The sequence below is a fragment of the Eumetopias jubatus genome, unplaced genomic scaffold (assembly GCF_037043125.1).
Source record: "Eumetopias jubatus isolate StellerSeaLion01/CBP00866 unplaced genomic scaffold, mEumJub1_p1.0 scaffold_8, whole genome shotgun sequence".
Lineage (NCBI taxonomy): Eukaryota > Metazoa > Chordata > Mammalia > Carnivora > Otariidae > Eumetopias > Eumetopias jubatus.
In genome coordinates this window covers 82517902-82537471 of record NW_028274814.1, presented here as the reverse complement: position 1 = coordinate 82537471, position 19570 = coordinate 82517902, and the positions used below count along the sequence as shown (strand labels likewise).

The 19570-nt window shown below is 55.0% G+C and overlaps 1 protein-coding gene across 1 annotated transcript; it reads right to left on the bottom strand.

Annotated features, from left to right (window-relative positions):
* Positions 1-11539: 11539 nt before the first annotated feature.
* HOXC8 (homeobox C8) lies at positions 11540-13656 on the bottom strand. The gene is made up of 2 exons (XM_088025618.1): positions 13221-13656; positions 11540-11832 (listed from the first exon to the last, which is right to left on the bottom strand). Exons 1-2 carry the CDS (start codon positions 13654-13656, stop codon positions 11540-11542), a joined length of 729 nt encoding a protein of 242 aa, XP_087881744.1.
* Between the last annotated feature and the right edge of the window lie 5914 nt (positions 13657-19570).

The following is a 19570-nucleotide window of genomic DNA, read 5'->3' as shown; positions in this document are numbered from 1 at the left end:
GAACTCAGATGCTGAGTGACATTTCAGGGAGGAAAAGCAAGTGGCCCTGGTTGGCCCAGGAGGAAAAATGAAAATCTAGAATATTTTTGGCCCCCGGAATGGGGCCAAAGGATCCCCAACTTCCTGGCTTTTCTTATACTCCTCCACACTAAGCACTGCTTGGACCCACTTTGGAGGTTTAAGAGAATTGTAAACTTCAGGAGCACGGCATTTATGACGTCACAGTGAGTTGTCATGAGGAAATTGTAAACGTCATATTAAGTTATATACGGGGTAGGCGTTTTGTGTGGGGGTGTGCTGCCTCTTCTCACTTTTTTTCTTTTTCCCCTGGCCTAAGTTCTCTCCCTTGAAAATAAAATGTTATTACATTCTGGAACAATAAGCCAACAATGAAACATCATCCTCATTTCCCTATAAATAATTTTATCTTTTATTGTTTGTGGATCTGAGAGAACCATTTAATCTGCACTGGCGAAAAGAGAGAGAGAGACGGGGAGGGGGAAATTAATTTCAGAAATGAGAATATTAGTTACTTCGATGATACTCTTTTAGATTTGATAGCCAGGAGCAAAATTAGAGGCGAACAGTGGCCTCTCCGGCTCTACACCTGGCGGGATTGGAGATTTATAGGATCTTTAGCGAAGGGGCAATTTAATTTTGTAGGATTTGCTTAAATTCACTGCTATTTTGGGGGGCTGAGAAGGGAGGGTGAGGGGAGAACGACATGCTTTATCTAGTTTTATGAATCTGCCAACATTACCCTGATTTAAAACCCAACAACCTGTGTCTCAGGGAAAACTCCTGCAGAAAGGAGTGAAGGAGTGGGGTGAGGGGGACTCGGCTTTCTCAATGACTGTGGCCCCCTTAACCAAGCAGTTGCCAGGGGGAAGGAAGAAAAGCCCGAGGCGAGGGGAGGGCGGCTCTAAGTCTCTCTACCACCAGGACACCCGGAGGTTTATGGTGTCCCCATAATTCCCCCAACCCTATAAACAGCTGCCCTATTTTAGGACGAGTTCTGCTTCCTCCCCTGGGAAAGGGAGAGTGAGGGAGGAGGTAATGGCGGGAGCAGGGTGCCGGAAAGGGGAGGGAGCACAGGATAGCGCCGCACTTTGTTCTCCTGGGTGAGTTTGCTGGTTTGGCGGGTTTCTGACGCAGGGTGGCAGTAGACAAAACAAGTAAACAACTCACAGACACAATAAACAGGGGCGGCTGCAGCCACCGTGGCAGAGGCCGTGGGCCGGGTGAGGGGCACAATTTGGGGGTAGTGTCACCCCAGCACCCAGGCGTGGCCGAGGTCCAAAAGCCCGAGGCTGCCCCCAGTGCCGGCAGGAGAAGCTGGATGAAAGCTGCACGTCTCCGCACCCGCAGCAGCGTGTCTGGACAGGAAAGTCTTGGGAGGAACCTGATTGCCTAGGGAGTGGAGGAAAACCCCACTAGCCCCTTTCCTGTCCTTACTTTCTTTCAGGAGCAGTTCACGGACATTTATATTTTCCCCTGCTCTGTCCTCTCGTGGCCCCAGCAGGGAGAAAGCCTAGGAAGGGAGGCTGGGAATTCCCTGCCCCGGCGCACATTCAGTGCTCCAGGCCCACAGGCAGCTAGACCCAGCTTCTCCGGCGCTGCCCTGCCAGCCTTCTTCCCAGCTTCTTCGGTAGAAGAGAGAGAATTAAAACGAAGTCCCACCAGTAACCAGATCTGGGTATTTGGCGAGCTTAGAGAGCCCCTAATCTGCCCCACAGACGACACAGGCAAATCTCGGGTCCGGTGAGCAGGGGCGGGAGCGGGGATAGATGTTCACCGCACCCCCTACGCATTCCGTCTGGCCTTCTCCACCAGCCTCTTCCAACAGCTGCCTCAGACCACTGCCCAGAGGCCACCTTATTAACCACTCAGATCTCCTTCACTGTCCCGGCAAGGCTGTAAGCACCAGGGCCTAGCCAACTGCTCAGAACTGCTCCGAAGGTCCACCTTACCCACAAAAAGAGTTTCCCACAAAACTCACTTTCAACACCACAGTGTTCCTCTGGTAAACAGCCTCTGAGTTGGGGAAGTCTGGGGGCAGGTGTGGAGAGAAAGCAGAAGGATTCAGTATTTCCCCAGCTGCTTGGACAGTGAAAGCAATAAGGTCTGAGAAAGCCTTTATGGCATCCGTCGGTTACTGGAACCCGCATACTCCGATCCCAACACGCACACATTTCCAGGAGAGCATGCACAGAGGGCCTTCTTGGTGCACCCAATGCTTCCCTGAGCCCAATCCCATCTAACAAAATTTTGCATGCACATAAAAAGGTGTTTGAGCGAATACAAGCATGGTAATATACAATTAACCACCGAGGAAATATGAGTTCTGTATATATTCATGCATAAGTCGGAGTCTGTACATTTGAGCCCGTATATAATAAGTGTATAAAGCTACCAAGCCTGGTTTCGGAACACAACAGCCAACCCAACAAGGCCGCCTTCTCCAAACAAGGGTGCATTCTTCCTAGGGATCACAACTGTCAGACCAGGGAGAGAAAGGGTTTGCTCTGCCCATTTCTCCTTAGCTAGGAACTGGCGCATAGAATACAGTGCGTGGCAGGGCTGACAAAGCCTGTAAGGGGCAGGCCTGAGGTGCCCAAAGAGTGGACTCAGAGGGGAACCCTGGGCTCCAAGGAGTATTGCCAGAACCTGACCCACAGATTCAGTGCCTCTGCCCAGACTTAGTCCTGGGCGTGCAGAGTCCTCGGGCCAGATTCTATTCTCAGCCGCTCTGGCTATTATTAGATATACACACCAGTGCTTTCCTGCACTAAGGACCACGTTTACAGGGAATCTGGCCTACAAGGAGGCTGAGGGTTGCCACTGGTGGCCCCTCTTGTTGCTTCTGTTTGCGCACCAGAGTGGGAGAGGAAGAAGGGAAAGAAAATCGAAAGTAAGGAGGGAAGGAAGGCGCTGGCGTTTGGGGCTGGATTTATCCCCTGGACAGACTAGAAAACTGGAAAACCAGGGTCAGTCACCGCTGCTATTCTTTCTCTGCATCCCTCTTGTCTCATGAGAAGGATCTAGGGGGTGAAGAATGTGGGGGCCTGCAGGACCCTAGCCAGGAAGGGACAGAAAATCAATTGATAAAAATATTATATAAGGACACCTCAGGATGGTACCGTTAACCCATCACCCATGAACCCTAGCACCCTGAAATCTCCCCGGCAGCACATCTGTTCAGATCCCTGTAGGCCGAGACAAATACCCCAGCCTTACCCAGGCCCACCCCTCCAAAGGGAGGGGGCCCCCTCTAATATCCCAGGTGAATCCCCACTCTCCCGAGTGGCCTTCTCCGAAAGCTGTTTTTTGGGGGGGGTGAACAAAGGAGACTTGTGCCCCCCTCCAGTCAGTGCGGCCATCTGTAGGGGCGGGGGGGCAGGTAGGCAGACAAGGGGGCAGACAAAATACAGGCGAAAGAGAGAAATAGAGGCCTCACCGGTCGGCGGTTCCCACATTACGCCCGAGAAAGGCTCCCATTTTCAGGCCTCCGGGGGGCCCCTCCACTGGCCCACTGCACTCCCCTTGCCCTTCTCAGGTCCCACAGCCTCGGGGTCTCGGTGGCCACGGCATGGCTACCGGGGGCGTCAGGCCCTGGGCCGCACTGGAGCGGCGGGAGAGCGCGCGGCAGCCTGAGCAGGAGGCGGGCTGGGCCCATTTGGGGAGAGCCAAGCGCTTTTCTCGATCGTAAACAAGGAACGCGAAATTAGCCCCTCGGCAGACGCCTCTGCCGACACACAAGTCCTATTGGGGGGGGCGGAGTGGAAGGGGGAGAGAAAATGCCATTTCTTCCCCCGGGAGAATACCTCAGAGGCCTTTATGTCGGATACGAAACGGGAATTTTGGGGGGGCAGGACAGGAAGGGAAGGGGATTGTGGGGGGGGAGGGGACAGAAGATTCACCATCAACTCGGACCCAAGGGGTTTGATTTGAATGCAGTCGAATTATGTTTTTAAGAATTTTATAAAAACAGGTTCTCCCTCCCAACCTCCCCGCCCCCCCCCCGACCCCCAGGCGACGGGTCAGGGTTTAAACAGGAAATCGAGGAGCGTTCCCCTCCCCCACTCGGGCTTGGCGGAGAAGCCCAGTTGCGCCTCCAGAGAGGACTGGAGGTGGGGGGCAGCTCTTAGCTCGGATTGAAGGTGAGTCTGGCCCCCAGACTCTCAGACCTCTCCAGGAATATGCGCTCCTCCTCCCCCAGCTCTGGGGTGTGTCTGCCTGGGTGTGTAAGCGTTTGTGTGTGCATCGCCCTTTATAAACAGAAGCTCACACATATAGGGGCCGCCTCGGACCCAGGCCAGGGAGCAGGGCGGGGTCATATATCAAACTGCAACACATTCAGGGCCACGTACATTTGGAAGAAATTAAGCCACTGTGTTATGAAACCATATGTGTCGGGTTAAGACCATACAACACGCCATTAGCACCAATTATTAGGAAGATCCCGAGCGCCCAGGACCCTCCGGGCCGCCCGATTCTGACGTCCCTACCCCACGAGCGAGCCGCGCCTTGAGTCCTCACTGCCTCCACTCACCCAAGAGGCCCCACCAGCGAGGCCTGGGCCTGTCCCCAGCCAGTCTGGGGCCTCCCCAATTCCCACCTCCGCCCCAGACAAAGCAGATCCCAGCTCAGAGCAGCCAGGCGAGGCGGGTGAAGCAGCCCAGTGGGTAACCCGGGTACGGTGGCCGCGGTTGGGGGTGGGGGACGCTGGGCCGGGTGAGAGAAGGCAGATTGGCCCCTTTTCTCCAAGCACAAGATGGCTTTTGAGTACCGCGTCCCCCACCCCCACCCATCCACCCGCAGTGCAGGGCACCTCCCATCTTTCCGTCCGCTCGAGTGGGGGCGGGAGCTGGGGGTGGGCAGACGCACTCTCCTCCGCTGACGCGCACCAGCCAACAGCCTCCCGCCTAATTGCCAATTAACAGGCCCCGCCGCCAGCCTAGCTGCGCTCTCTTCCTGCTCAGCCGCCCGGCTCTGGGCCCGCACTGCGCATGTGTGAGCTCTCGCGGTGGCTCTCTCCGGGAGGGAGGGGGCGGCGGGCAAGGAGGGGGCTCTGGAAAGTTTGTTTGTGGGTTGGGGGGCTGACTTTGCTCAGGGGTAATGGTTACAATCTACAGTTCTCTCTCCTGCCCTGGAGTTTGAGCTTCCGGGCCCCCTCCGTCCCAGTCCCATTAGCCAAGAGGCCGCAGATCTATATAATAGGTAAGAACAGGGTGGGCATCAGGCAGCGGGTCAGTGCACTAGACCCCGGCCTTGAGCCCCACAGGCGCAGTCCTCTTCCCCCCCCCACCCCCAACTTCGGCGCACAGTGACATCAGGACAACACACTTCCCACACCACCGTATTACAGCTTAACCCAATCCTCCCCCCACTTTTCCTCCCCTTAATTGCCCGCACGCCCACCCTCTCGCCAGCCCCCCTCTCCTCTCTAACCAAGACAAGCCGCTGCTGTCCTTATCTTGAAACCGCCACCCAGCTACGGACCATTAGTTACATATTTGAACCAATAAGGAAACACTTACCGGGCGCTGCTGTCACTCTCCCTCTCCCTCTCTCTCTCTGCCTCTCTCTCTCTCTCCCACTCTCTCTTTCTCGTCTTCCCTTATTCTGTGCCGCTGCCGAGCCTGTCTCAGCTCCATACACACATATATACTTTATATAAATTTAAAAAAATAAAAAAGAATAGTCCCAGTGATCAAAAAGCCAAATAAAATTAAGGAGAGTTGCAAGAAGGGGGCAGGAGGGAGAGGCTGGAAGAGGGGAGGGGCGGAGGCATCTGCAGCTCCCTATCTCAACTCCTGCTCCCGCATACCTCCTGCCCCTTGGGGGGCTAGAGGATCGGGAAGGGAGAGAGAGGTGCCCTCAACTCCTGCCCTTTCCCCTACATCCCCCCCTCCCCGGGTGCCCCCAGCTTCCGGCAACTCCACCTGGGAGGAAAAAAATTAAATGGGGGAGAAAATAATTATTAATCAGATTAATAAAAAAAAAAATACTGGTAATGAAGGGAGCGCCCAGCGCAGGTTTCCCTGGCAATGGTTAGGCTCTTACAGGGAGGACTGTTCTGCGGAGCGCTCCGAACGGACAAACCACAATAAAAAGTTCACGTTCATGGATGGAATCCACATGACTTCTTGTGGCCAATCCAACTTGTGAGTCGATCGTAAACTTTTATTACTCAGCTGTAAATTTTCTGCAAACAACCGGGAATGCGATGCATTTGTGTAGCGTGTGCAAATGGGCGCCGCGGTCGCCATGTTTACCCAATTCTCTCGGAGAGGGAGCATCCCCCGACCCCCACCCCACCCTCACCCACCGCCCACTCCCCACGGGCCAGGCTGCTCCAGGCTAGCACAGAAAGGGCAAAGGGGGGACGCGAGAGGAGGAAAGGAGGGATTCTGGCGCTGAGTCGGCCGCCTCCCTTTGCCATACCGAATTTTAAATATTTTTCTTAATAAATGGGGTATTAAGGTTGGATCTGGGGGAAGCGAGGCTTTGCAAAGGTTTGTGGCACTGGTGGTGCAGTGCCGGCTGGAGGAGTGAAGGGACTGAGAAGGGATGCACTCCCAACTCCTACCCTTTTTTCTAGGAAGAGAACTACATCTTTCCCAGTGGGGAGCCCTGGCAGCCCCCCCCCCGCCCCCGTTCAGCCCCAGACAGGAGCAAGAGGGACACGCGGCTGGAAGCCTCATAACCAAGCCTGACCTGGCCGTGGTCTGAAGAACGGAGAGGGCTTAGACCCGAACTGGGTAGCCCTGCCGATGCAGCAGGAGGGGTGAGAGTTGGGGGCAGCCACCAGAACCCCCAAAGTGCCCATCATCCCAGGCTCCTTTCTCAGAGAAAATGACATTTTTCCTTCTCCTAGACCATCCCCAGTTTCAGGTCTCCTCAATTCCTAGGTTTAGATGGCAGATTACTCCCAATCTATTTAGAAATAAAAATAAAATTAAGGCCCAAGATCTTGGTTCCTACTCCCCACTCCCCCCACCCCCCACCCCCACCCCCGCTTTGGGTGCAAGGCAGCTTGAAGCCTTTTCTATCTTGTCAGGTGACCAGCACCCACCTGCCTTTTTCAGAAAAATTCTGGTGTTCAAGCAGCTGGGATACACCTTGGAGGCCCTCCCCCCAGAAAGAAACTTATCTTTCCCCAAATTCCACTTTCTGTGCTAAATTCCAAGCACTTGAGGTGTCTCCCACCTTTCTCCAGACCCATAATTTTGGCGATGAATCCAATGTGGGGGAACCCAGAATAAATTCCCCCCATAGAGACTATTTGCCAACCAGTCGCAGCCCAGCCGAGTCACAGCCCAACACTCCCCACCAGCTGGAGATCTGAAGGCCCAAAGCTCTCCCCTTGATCCCTTACGGAGCTGGCGTGGGGACATCCATGGCTGGGTGCCCCACCCCAACCAATAGGGGGCCCCTATCCCCTCCCCAAACTTCCTCCCTGGGTAAGGGAAGCAGTTCCCTCAGCCGGATGCAGAGACCTAGTTTCTTTTACAAACCCACCCATAAATTTTATAACAGGTAGTTAAAAATTACGACAAGGAAGCTCTGGCCCAGCTTTTCACAATGGGCTGCTGGGAGAATGGGACAGCGCTGCGGGCTGCTCACCGGAAATTTTACTTCTCGTCTGTGGCACAACCTGTCCCGAGTTCGGTCTAATTGGGGCGAGGTAACTTTCTGCAGCCGGCAGGCAGCCAGTGGGACTTCTCATTTGAGGAAGATGAGGCTGGGGAAGGCCAAACCACTCTCCCATCCTAGGGTCCCCCCCCCAAAGCCCTATAGAGCACTCACTACCTCCCTCACCCCCAGGTCCCCTGCAGGCCGGCACCTCCCTTGGCCTCTGCAATGAAGTGGGGAGGGAGATAAAATGCCGAGAATTAAAAAAAAAAAATCCAGAGAAACGAATTTGCCCCCCAACTTAATAGCTGCATTATCCCGTCTCTACAGCTGAGATTAGAATAATAAATTCAAGGCGAAATGAGCGAGATGCTTCAACTCAGCATTTTGAAAGATACTATTTTTCACAAATCACAAATAGCTTTCGGAAGCCACTTTGATTGGCTAATAAAAAAGTAAAGAATGGGAGAAAGTCCTATCTGCTGCAGCCGAATGGTCCCCATTCCGGTAATGGGACGGCAGGAGCATTTGGGAGGACGCGTTTCTAAAGAGAGCGCATCCCGCTCGCAATTAAGTTCCCCCATAAAACGGGTTTTACCTCCTTTTCTCTCCAAACGAGAAAAAAGAGGCGGTGGGCAGAAAGGGTGGGGGAGCGGGTGCTGCAAGAAGGGGCGGCTGGAGCTCTCTTGGTGTGGCCCACCCGAGGCTTCGCATCTCAAGCGATGCCGGGCGCCAGAAGCACCCCGCCCTCCGACGCCCGGCTTGGGGCCACGGGCATTGCTGAGCAGGGCAGGGATGAATGGGGCATTGGGTGTGGGGGAAATTCGGCGAGGTTCTTCGGAGCCACTTAGTGTAGGGTTCAAGCAACTTGGCTACGGGTCGGCGATGTTTATTAATAGCAATCATAATTCCACATTAAAAAATGAAACGGCCCGCGGCCGGCCCTAGGAGTCTGGAAGGGATACCCCTGGGAAGGCCTGAGGTTGGAGCGAAATGCTCTCTTTTCGGGACTCCCTGGCGGGTTGCCGGTGCCTCCCGCAGCAAACGGGGTTACCTGGCTGGCGCAACGGCTCACAGCAGGGACCCCAGGTTTCCACAGATTTCCCCCAGAGCTGTTCAAAGCTGTTCCCGGCTGCCTGCAGCATGTGCTTCCAATCGGCAGCCTCTCTCGGACCGCAGGAGTCCCATATCAAGGATGCCTGACCCAATCCTGTATTCACGACCACTTGGCGTGGGAGCCAGGGACCCAGATGCGGGTGAAATTACACAAAATAAGAATCAGCCTGGGCCTAAGTCTGGGAAAAGCATTGACGGGGGTGGGGGAGATCTGGCTTCAAAAATATTTGTCTTTGGGGGATCTTGTTTTAAGGACCAGAAGATCCCATCTCCTTCCCTTTCCCCCTTCTCCTGACTGAGTCAGATGACTCCTATCTCTGGAATTTGGTATTATTTGACCAGAATCTTACTGGCATAAACAGATTTCTCTGCCTAAGACCCTCCAGGGAGAAGTGAGAGACCCCTTTGCCCCCTGAGTCCCTGAGCCTTCAACCCCTTATTTTGGGGAATGAGGAGTCCAGTGAAGACTCTCTTTACCCTACTGTAGCTGGGATGGAGGACTGTCCACTCCGCAGGCCCATCCTCCTCACCCCCAGGCCAATGGCCCACACTACGAGGGCAGGGCAGACTGCCCAATTGCCAAGGTGAAGCCCGGAGCCGGCTTGAAACAGCCAGAACAGAGGCTGGGGTAGATGCTGGCAGCCTGGGTGATAGTGATGGCTCTGTGCTGATGGAATTTGAATTTCAGAACATGGGCCCAGGCTACTTGGTGTACCAACTCACTCACCTTCCCCTCCTTCCCTTTCCCCCAGGCTGAAGCTTCCTCATCCCCCACCCCTAGCCATCTTCCCCCCAGCCAAGTCCTCCAGGCTGCCTTGAGCCTCACATTCTTCCCACCCTGTTCACTGTTCTAGTGCTGGGTGCTGGGTGCTCAGGGTTGACCACGAGGGGCATGTGGAGATCAGAAAGAACCCCATTGCCTCATCCTCAGTCCCTGGAAGAAAAAGGCCTAGTTGAGGGAGGCGCATGGGGGCAGATTCTTTGTCTGGGCCCAGCCCAAGGCTGAGGAGGAGGAAGGTGAATAAGTGGGGAGACCCTTTCTTCCCACTGGGGTCTTGGCATCCAGAAACCCATTTTGTTTAGAGCCAAGGTTCTCCCAACAGCATACTTGGAGCATACTGCTCTTCTTCCTCCTCCTCTACACCTCCCCACCTTTCACCTGCCCTCCCTGCCCAGTCTGCCCTCTCAACTCCTAGGCACCTCTCCACGTGAGTTCCTCCACCCAGGAGTCAGATCAGTGACAGAGACCTTTTCCACAGTGCTGGGAAAGAGGGATAAGGAGGAAAGGAGGAGTAGAGAATTGGAGGGGGAGGGGGGAGAATTGGAGGGGGAGGAGGGGGGGCATTGGAGAAAAAGCAAGTCATTCCAGCTTCAAATTTTTTTCTCCTTTTTTTTTTTTTATTATGACTCACGTATACAATACAAAGTACTCGGACCAGGAACAGGGCTGCCGGGACACAAAATCTACATTCATAGCTGGACATAAAGACAAATGACCAAAAATTATTATTATAGATATATTTTAACTTTTTTTTTTCTTTCGAGCACATTGCATAAACAGAGAATTCAAGACAGAGTTAACTATACATTCAGTGCAATTTAGTTCTACTCTACTGGGGTTAGAAGCACAATAAAAGCGCACAGGACCGGCGGGCTAGGCAGTCTTAGTTGTTGGGTTTTCCTTAGTGAAATAAGCAGCAACAAACGACAACAAAACCGCATTACGAATACTCTCAAAGCAGGATTTCTTTCTATAGGTAGTGATAAAATACGTTGGAGGTTTCTTTCTTTTTTTTTAAATTTTAATCTTTTTCTCTTTTTTTCTTGCATATTAGGATTTTTAAAAATTTCTTTTTTACTTTTTCAAGATTATTGCAGGTTCCCTTTAGGTAGTATGTTAAAGATTTATTATCAGTATTATTATTATCATTCTTATTATGTTCATGATTATGGTGATTTCTGAGCGCTAATACTAGTGCAGCTCAGAGGAAGCTGGGCCCAACAACAGAAATCAGACAGCGAAGGGGGGGAAGGCATGGGCCCGAGTGACCATGGGATGGCTAGGTAGGATTTTAGCGGCGACTGCAGGCTCCTATCTACCCCATGGGGAGGGGGGGCAGGGGAGAGACCTGCATCTCTTCCAGGTTTCCAGCAGGTTTCTTTAGAAAGTCAAGGGGGTCTTTCTAAGTGGGGGAGCCCCAGAGAGGGAGAAGGGATATTCCTTGCTATCATTTTAAAAATTTCTTTAAACATCTCCCTTTCTTTCCCTTCCTTCCTTCACTTTTCTTTCCTTTCTTTTGAAAAGAAGTAAATCTAATACATAGTCCTCGCATAAAAACAAAGCCACAAGTCTTCTTCCGCATTTTGAGAGGGCTCCCCTCTAAAATAAATACCAGAGAAGCAGGGAGGTGGGAGCGTGGCAAGAAGGGGTGAGGGGGGCAAAGGGGCCAGGTCTCAGACCTTAAGATCCAGGCAGGACTCCAAAGGGTGGGGGTAGGGACAAGTGTGTGTGTTGGGGCAAGGACTGAGACAGAGTCCCAACTTTTCGCTGTGTCTCGGTCTCCCCCCCCCCGCCCCGCTCCGGCCCCCAAACAAATAAAGATCGGGGGGAAGTCCAAAGGTAATAAAACCAGAGCTGCAAGTATCTGACAGGTAGTTAGAGTTGTGAGTGTCATTCTATTCTCTATAAAAGCAAATGACAGTCGTAAACTTCTCAATTTATCCGCTACCATAAAACGAAACTTCAAGGGAGTTGCTAAGGGAGGGGGGGGTCTCTCTCTTTTGCTTAGTCCTTGTTTTCTTCCTTTTCCTCCTCTTCTTTCTCCTCTTCCTCGTTTCCTTCCTCCTCCACCTTCTCTTCCTCTCGGGCTCCGGGCAGTTTATCCTTGTTGTTCTCCTTTTTCCACTTCATCCTTCGGTTCTGGAACCAGATCTTCACTTGTCTCTCAGTCAGTCCCAGGGCGTGAGAGACTTCAATCCGGCGCTTTCGTGTCAAATAAGGATTAAAGAGAAACTCCTTTTCTAGTTCCAAGGTCTGATACCGGCTGTAAGTTTGCCTTCCACTGCGCCGCCCCGGAGCTGGACAGAATAGAACCCCAATCTGGTTATGTTTGGGTGGGGGCTCAGCTCTCCCCTGCCACTCTTCCTCCCCTAAAGTCTCCCCTGTGGTCTCCCCAGTTCCCCTCCCTCCTGAAGACCAGGCAAGAGCAGGGAGTAGGCAAGGGCAGGAAACTTTGGGGGCTTGTTTTGGCTTGGCTTCACCTTGGGAGGTGGGGTGGGGGTGGGGGCAGGGACTAGGGTCTATCAGGAAACTGGGGGGGATGGCAGGGGCAGGGGGAGCACTGCAGAGTCCCCCCTCTCCCCCCTCCAGGCCTGCAGTTTCAGGAAACTGGCCCTTGCAGCTTTGTTTACAAGTACAGAGTGGCATTTGGTGAGCAGAGCTGGGGACAGTCTGTTTCCAAAAGAAAGGAAAAAGGTCTGGGGGTAAAGAAGAGGGGCTCTGCCCACTGCCCCCTCCTTGAATCTCCCTGCCTAATGCCTTGCCAGGAAGAAAAATAATTGATCTCCTGGAATGTATCACTGCTTGGCCTGATTGCTAACTGGAGACCAGCAAATAAATCACGGGCCATCCCCGCTGGAACTTGTCGCTTTCTCGCTTCCCCTTTTACTTCGAAATTGGGCCATGAGAGGCCACCCTTGGAGGGGCTCATGGCCTGAGCCACTCTGAAGGTCTCAGGGAAAGCCCACAAACCTTTGATTGGGGGCAGCTCGCGCTTGGGTCCTCTGGACCCCAGAGCCCTCTAATCTGCATGGCCCCTCTCCTTTCCTGCACTCTTTTCTCTCCTCTCTGGCTCCCTCTCTTCTCTGCAACTGAGGGAACTAAAGCAAAGTTGGGGGGGTGGCCTTAAGGCTAGTTCTCTGAGAGGAGGCAGTGGGTACCCCAGAGAGCCAAGGCACCTGTCCTTGGGGTCCTGTCACCCTCTGGTCCAGGTAGGGGAGGGAAACAGGGGGTCTCCCTTCGCCCCCAAGACAGCCTGGCCACTGTTCTGGGACTGAGGCTTTCTGCCTTTTGGAAAGACTGGTTTGCTCCAAAGGCTGATAACCTCAGGGTCCTCGGGCCTCTGCCCAGCCACCTCCCCAACTTTGACTTTAGAGATGGCAAGAGGGAGAGACAGAGAGGGAGACAGGCAGACAGACAGACAGACAGTAGGTGGAGAAAATGATTTTTAACCCTTTGCGCCCAGACACCACCTTCACCCCAGTCCCCCAAATATCCCAGGCGAGCCCCGCGCCCCACCCCCAGCTGAACCTCCCAACCTCGAGAAAACCCACTCAGGCACGGGGGTGGGGCCGCAGAGACCCCAAAGCCAGGAGGGAAAGCGAGGGCAGACAAAAAGGAGGCGGGGGGGGGGGGGAAAGACCCCGGAGCGCGGGAGACCAAGGGGGAAAGAGAAAAGGCTTCTCACCGTGGGGTCTCATCCATGGAAACATGAGGCTGGGAGACGAGTTTTGATTTAAGTGGCCTTGTCCTTCGCTACTGTTAGTGTTGGCGGAGGATTTACAGTCGGGATATTGCACCACGCTCGCCTCTTGCTGAGCCCCATAAAGGGACTGTCTGGGGAGCGCCTCGTAGCCATAGAATTTGGAGGCGTCTCCGTGGCAGCTCAGCGAGCACGGGTTCTGCTGGTAGCCCGAGTTGGAGATGCCCGAGGTGCCGTGGTGGAAGAAGTCTTGGACGTGGTGCGAGGCGTGCTGGAAGCCGGGCGCGGAGCCGCCGGGCCCGTACACCAGCGCATGGCTCCTGCCCACGCTCTGAGGGAACCGGCAGTCGTAATAGGCCGGTTCCAGGGACTCGCCGCCTTTGTATTTGGAGAACAGGGGGTTGACGAAGTAGGAGCTCATGCTGGGCACATGAAAACCCGCCGCCCCCTCCCCTCTGGCTCGCGACTCCCCCCGCCCGGTACCCCCCGAAAGTCCCCTCCCCCGGGAGCGAACCCCGGGCCGGCCGGCTCCCCGGGGCTGGGCTAGGCAGGTGGGGGGGCGCCTGGGTGCCGGGCCCGGCCGGCTCGGCGCGGCTCCCGGGGCTGGGCGCGGGCGGCGGCGGCGGGCGCGGCGGCGGCGGCGGCGGCGGCGGCGGCGGCGGCGGCGGCGGCGGCGGCGGCTCTCTTCACTGTCGGTAGGTAGAGCTCGCGCTCTCGCACTTAGCTCTTTCCTTTAACAGCCCAGGCGAATTCCTCAGACTCCCGGCGGTGGCGGCGCTTACACGCGATTCGCGTTCATCAATCCACGACATGAAGACAGGCGAGAGAGAGAGAGAGAGAGAGAGAGAGAGGGAGAGAGAGAGAGAGAAGGAGGGATGGCGGGGGTTGAGGGGTTCAGGGCTGGGGGGACCTGGAGGAAGGGGAGGGAGGGGGAGGGAGGGGGTGTGGTATATGTGTGGCGGGGGGGGGGGGGCGGTGAGCCAGCCCCAGCTAATGGCTGGGGCCAGCTTCTCCAAGGTGCGCATTCAGATTTGAAGGTGCCTCTCCCCCCTTCCCCTTCCCTTCCTCTCAGACAGAGACACCTGAGCCAGCAGGTCAACTCAGGTTACCTCAACAGGTATAAGACCCTCCCCCCAGGCGCTGAACGCCAGCAAGAGAGCAGGTCCCCTAACCCAAAGATGGGCTCCCCAGGGCATCCTTAAGCCTGGGACTCAGAAGGGGCAAGCATTTCAGCACAGCATATCCCCAAATACCTCAGGCATCCCAACCCTCCACGTCTCCTGCCCCTCCTCAGGGTGGGAAGCTGCCCCATCTTCCCCCATCCCTAAGATTCTCTTGCCCGCCTGCCGTGGGTGGAGGAGAGGGCTGGAGGTGGGGCGCACTCCACATACCCAGGCAGGGCTGCCCTGCAGCTTGGCTGGGGGCTCTGAGAGCCAAGCAGTTTATGGGGACAGAGGAGAGGGCAGCTGGTGGGTCCCTGCTTTCCGGCTGGGCTGATCCAGGATGTTTCTTCTCGGGAGACTATTTGTATCTGGGTTGGAGGGGACTGGAGCAGGCCTCTTACTTGTCCCCACATACTCAAGTCCTATAGGAAATACCAGCTCAGCCTGGAGGGGCCCTCTGGCTTCACGGTACCCCCTACTTCCCCAGGCAGGCTGCCCAGGCCAGGATGTGGATGGGAACTGTCAACAGACCCTCTTTAAATATTTACCCATGGTTTCTCTAGGGGTTCCTCCTCTATCCCCAAGACTAGGTAAATTCAAGGTAATTCTAATGGATAAAAGAACCTTAGTCCATCAGCACCCTTCTCTGGCCATAAGTATGTACAGTTATGTGGGGCTGAACAGAGACAGAGAGAAAAGGGAGAAAGTGAGAGAGCTGTGAATGTGTGTGCTGTGTGCATATGAATGAGGAAGAGGAATTAGAAGGATTTTTCCGGTCCTCCCCTTCCGCAGTGTGTGAGGTTGTTGTACACAGGGCAATAGTGGGGCACACTCAGGATACACACATCCTGGATGTACTGCCTCCCACCCTGAAACACATCGAATGCACGCTCCCTCAACCATCATGCATGCCCAGAAGCATCCCTGTCACCTCACGGACACTGTGCACCCGGGCACACAGCGGACTGATACCTGACAAACACACGTGCCTCTTTAGCTGTTTGCATCATGAAACAATTTTGCTATTTTCTTTCCACATCCTGGGGTTTCAGGGTTGGATGAGGAAGGAGGCTGTTAGAAAACCAGATCGTTTTCTTCCTCAGCCAGAGCCCAGCTCTGGGGATGGATGAAGGAATGGCAGTACAGGAAAGGATGGTGTAGAATAACAGCCTCCACCCAGTCCCTCTATTATCTAAATAATTGCTGGGAAGATGGCCACTCTCAGCCAATTCCCAAAGAAGAGTCACTGGTGTCCCAGCAAAGGACACTTCCAGGATCTCTGAATATGGAGGAACCCACCTCCACCTGAATTAAGGACTGCCCAAACTCTGCAATGTGCAGAACTCTGGCCCTAGAGCAGGAGAGGAGGATCAGAAGAGGACTGTGCCAGGGCTGCAGGCCTCCCTAGGGTCCAGGACAGTGGGGGGCATGACAGGGGTCTCCTGCACTACCAGAGCAAGCTCCAGCCTTGTCAGCCCTGCCTTCTCTGAGCCTACTCTGCTCAGAGTACCAAGCTGAACGAGATGGGCTCTGGGTTCCCAGCATCTGGGTCATTGGGGACTGTCATAAATATTTTCCCTTCCCTGCCTGGAAAGAGAAGGCTCGGCAGTCCAGATCCGCTCTGGGGCCTGCGCCTTATCTTTTAGAGGGTGGGGGGATATCTCGACATTTTATGGTCCAGCGAAGACCCTGCCACAGAGCTATTCTTCCAGGCCTTTGTGTCTTGGAATGCGACTGTCCCGAGTGTGCCGCCACGACCGTCTGCTCTGAGAGCCCACCAGTCCTGAAACCCCTGGCTGGACTCGATTTCCCCTTTTGGGGGTCCCTCGATTTTTCTTTCTTTCTTTCTTTCTTTTTTTTTTTTTTCATTTGATCGCCTTTTTTTTCTTTTACACGTATCTGGTTGATTTCGCTCCCGGAGCTTGGAAATAAAGGAACCGCGAGCAGCCATCCTCGCTGGGGCGTCTCTGCCCCTCGCCCCGAGGCCTGCTCCGCCCTCCTAGGTACCACGGATTTATGTTCGTTTGTCCGGGTCATTCTGCCTTTTTGTGTTAATTATGCGGTGCCTGCTTGGTGCTTATCTCCTTCGCAAAGCGATTATTTTCGACGCCCGCCCTCCTGAGCCTCCCAAGTCCGCTGCCAGAGCGAGGGCCCATCTCCCGCCGCCACTCGCGATTTATTTACACCTCGCAGGTGAGAGGATTGATTTGCTCAGAGCCAGTGGGGCCGGGCTGGGGCCGGGGCGCGGGGCCTTCTCCCCGCTGCTCCTCCGGGCCGGGCCTCAAATGTCAGTGCCGCCAGGCCGGCCAGGGGCACCACCGCCGCCTCTAACATTGAGCAACAGCGCCACCTCGCGTCCACTTGCTCCAATGCAGTCCGGCAGAGAAAAAGCCAACAGATAGAGCAAGCAGGTCCCAGCCTTGGCCCAAAGGTGGGAAGTGAGAGGAAGGAGTTTCCAAATGGGTGCGAGAGAGAGGGGTCCCCGGAAGGAAGCTCCCCCGGGGCCGCTGTCCTTTTGTTTTCCAAGTTCTCCAAATAAACCTTCTCAAAGGTTTTACACTATTTTCTTTTTCTCACCCTCCCTCCCTGCATTAAGAGACACTGTGCAGAGGACCTGCCGCGATCTCCCCCCTATTCAGGCGCATTTCCGGGCTCGGAACATCTCCGCTCACGCAGATGCACGCTCCGAGGCTCCCGCGACCTCCTGCCCGCGGCGCGCACCCTAAACTCCTCGCTCCTCTTACCCTGCCGCTGGTTCCGCACCGCCTATTCCGCCGCCGCCTGCAGGACTTTGGGGTGGGACGCTGACTTCTCCCGACTGTTTGCCCCCTGGTTTGTAGCCCACCTCTCTCTCTCTCTCTCACGCGCGCGCTCTCTCCACCTCTCCCTCCCAGCCAGTGAGGTCCTGTTCTCCGTGGGCCATAGACAAAACATTCCTATAATCCGATTTCAAAGGAAAGAGTGTCCACCTTATTTAAACCATAAAACAATTAAGCCCAGACGTCTAGCCAGCTCCGCGCTGCTGTTTTGTTCGGCCCCATTCAGAATCCAGCGCGGGGAGACAAACAGCGCCATAAAAGTGGCATTTCGGGGCTGCGGAAATGTACCTATCCGCTGCCTTCCCAAGTGGAACAACCTTTAGGGTTTTGTGATTCTGACAAAGGAGCAGAGGAGAGGTGGGAGGGGAAGATTAGGGCAGGAGGGCGTTTGCTAGCCCCTCTTTCCCCCCACCGCCCCCAGCTTTCGTTTCTTTCCCTAGATGTGTGTTGTGTTATGGTTTTAATTCGCAAATTGTAATAAATAAAAGAATTGAATCCAATCCTGACCTGCAGGCTGGAGGCTGCGCTGGAACTGAACAGTGGGCTGGGCCGGGTGGGCCTGCTCTGGATCCCCACGGTCTCGCCAGGGCCCTCGGAGCCCCGAGCACTGCAGCCCTCCTTCCTGTCCGGGGTAAGGCCGCGCTCCGGCGGGCTGCAGGAAGCAGGCCGCGCTGACGGACGAGGGGAGGCGACAGGGCCTTGGAGCAGGGGCGGGCTGGAGGCCCGGAAACGCAGCGGAGCCTGGGCTGGGAGAAAAGCCTGAGTCCCGGCAGTCAGGACTGGCAGTCAGGCAGGACCCAGGGTGCCCTGGCCTCTGCCCCGTGCGAAACTGAGGCCAGGGTCCCAGACCAGCGGAATGGCCAAAGAGGGGAGTGAGGATTAAACTACAGGCAAAGCACCATTCAAAAGGAGCAAGGAAACAACTGGTGCTGGAATTAGGCAGGAGGTCTCTTCGGTGGGAAAAGAGGAGAAGGTGCTTCAGTCACTGGGAAAACCAGTTTTCGACTTTTGATTGCGACCCTCAAAATATCATTGAAACAAAATGTTTGTGCCTTCCCACCTTCCTCCAGTCCCCGAAATTGGAGTGTTGAATGGAAGGAGCGGGTAGGAGATTCAAATGATGGGGAAGGGGCTGGTCCCTCCAAGTGCCTCACCAATCCTGTAAGGCCATGCAAGGGAGGAAGCTGCAGAAGGTACTGGGATCCCCAATGATTTTCTTTTATGGTGGTATTCCCCAAGTACTCAGAACAACACCCTGCACCCTCGCCAGAATGGGCAGCCTGAGATATTAAAGCGCTATATTTCAAGTCGTCTGAGTTTAATAGTTTCCAGATTGGGGGATTTCCGAGAAAGGGGGCGCTGGGGCCGAGGCATACCCAGCAGCTTGTGTCTGCTTCTGATTAGCAGATGAAAACTGCCGGTGCTGGGGAAGGCGCTCTGGGGTGCAGTGCCACTGACCAGCCCCAATGGGCTGTTGCACATATGGGCCTCTACCCTTATGCCTGGGGTCCCACCACCATCAGGGAACGCCCCACTCCAGGCTAATCCCTGACCAGCTTCCTTAGGCCTTGGCCATGTCATCCCCCAGAAATGCTGCAGCCACTCAGCATAACCCTATTACCCCCCAAATCAACATTCAAACTAACCACCAGAGAGAGAGAGAGAGAGAGAGAGAGAGAAGCTGAGAATGCATTGAGAAGTTGAAACAAAATCTAATTCAGATTGTATTGGTTTTGCCATCTTTCTCCTTCCTCCTTCTCTCCCTTCCTTCCTTCCCTTTCTTTCTTCCCTCCCTACTTCCTCTCTCCCTCCTTCCTTCTCTCTCCATCCCTCTCCCATCTCTCTCTCTCTCTCTCTCTCCCTTTTACTCTCAACGCAGTCCCCAGTGCCTCTTCTGCTCCCTGAGGCCTGCTCAGCCTTCTCCCTCCCCGTTCACCGCTCACCGCTCACCGCACATCCTCCCTCCCTCCCAGCCATCCCTCGAAGCACCAATGCAGGCAGGCAAGTATCCAGCCTGGGCCCTCACCCAGCACCCAACTTTCATGTTCACCTATCTCTTCCCTCCGATCTCGTGTACTCATAAATTATTACAATTAATTACAGCCAGGGAAAACCATTCATGCCATGCCCCCACCCCCCGCCCCCTGGACTCCATCGAGCTACCAGGAAACTCACAGGCAGCCGGCGGGGCAGGCACAAGCTGAGCCCGGGCCTCAGCAGCCTCCACTCCAGCCCTGGGGCCCTCACGCCCACCCCACCCTGCGTGGGAAGCAGCGGCAGGCACTTGCCCTTCCGAGGTAGAGGGAGCCCCTTCCCTGGCTCCAGCTTGCCCCAAAGGAACTGAGCACTTGCC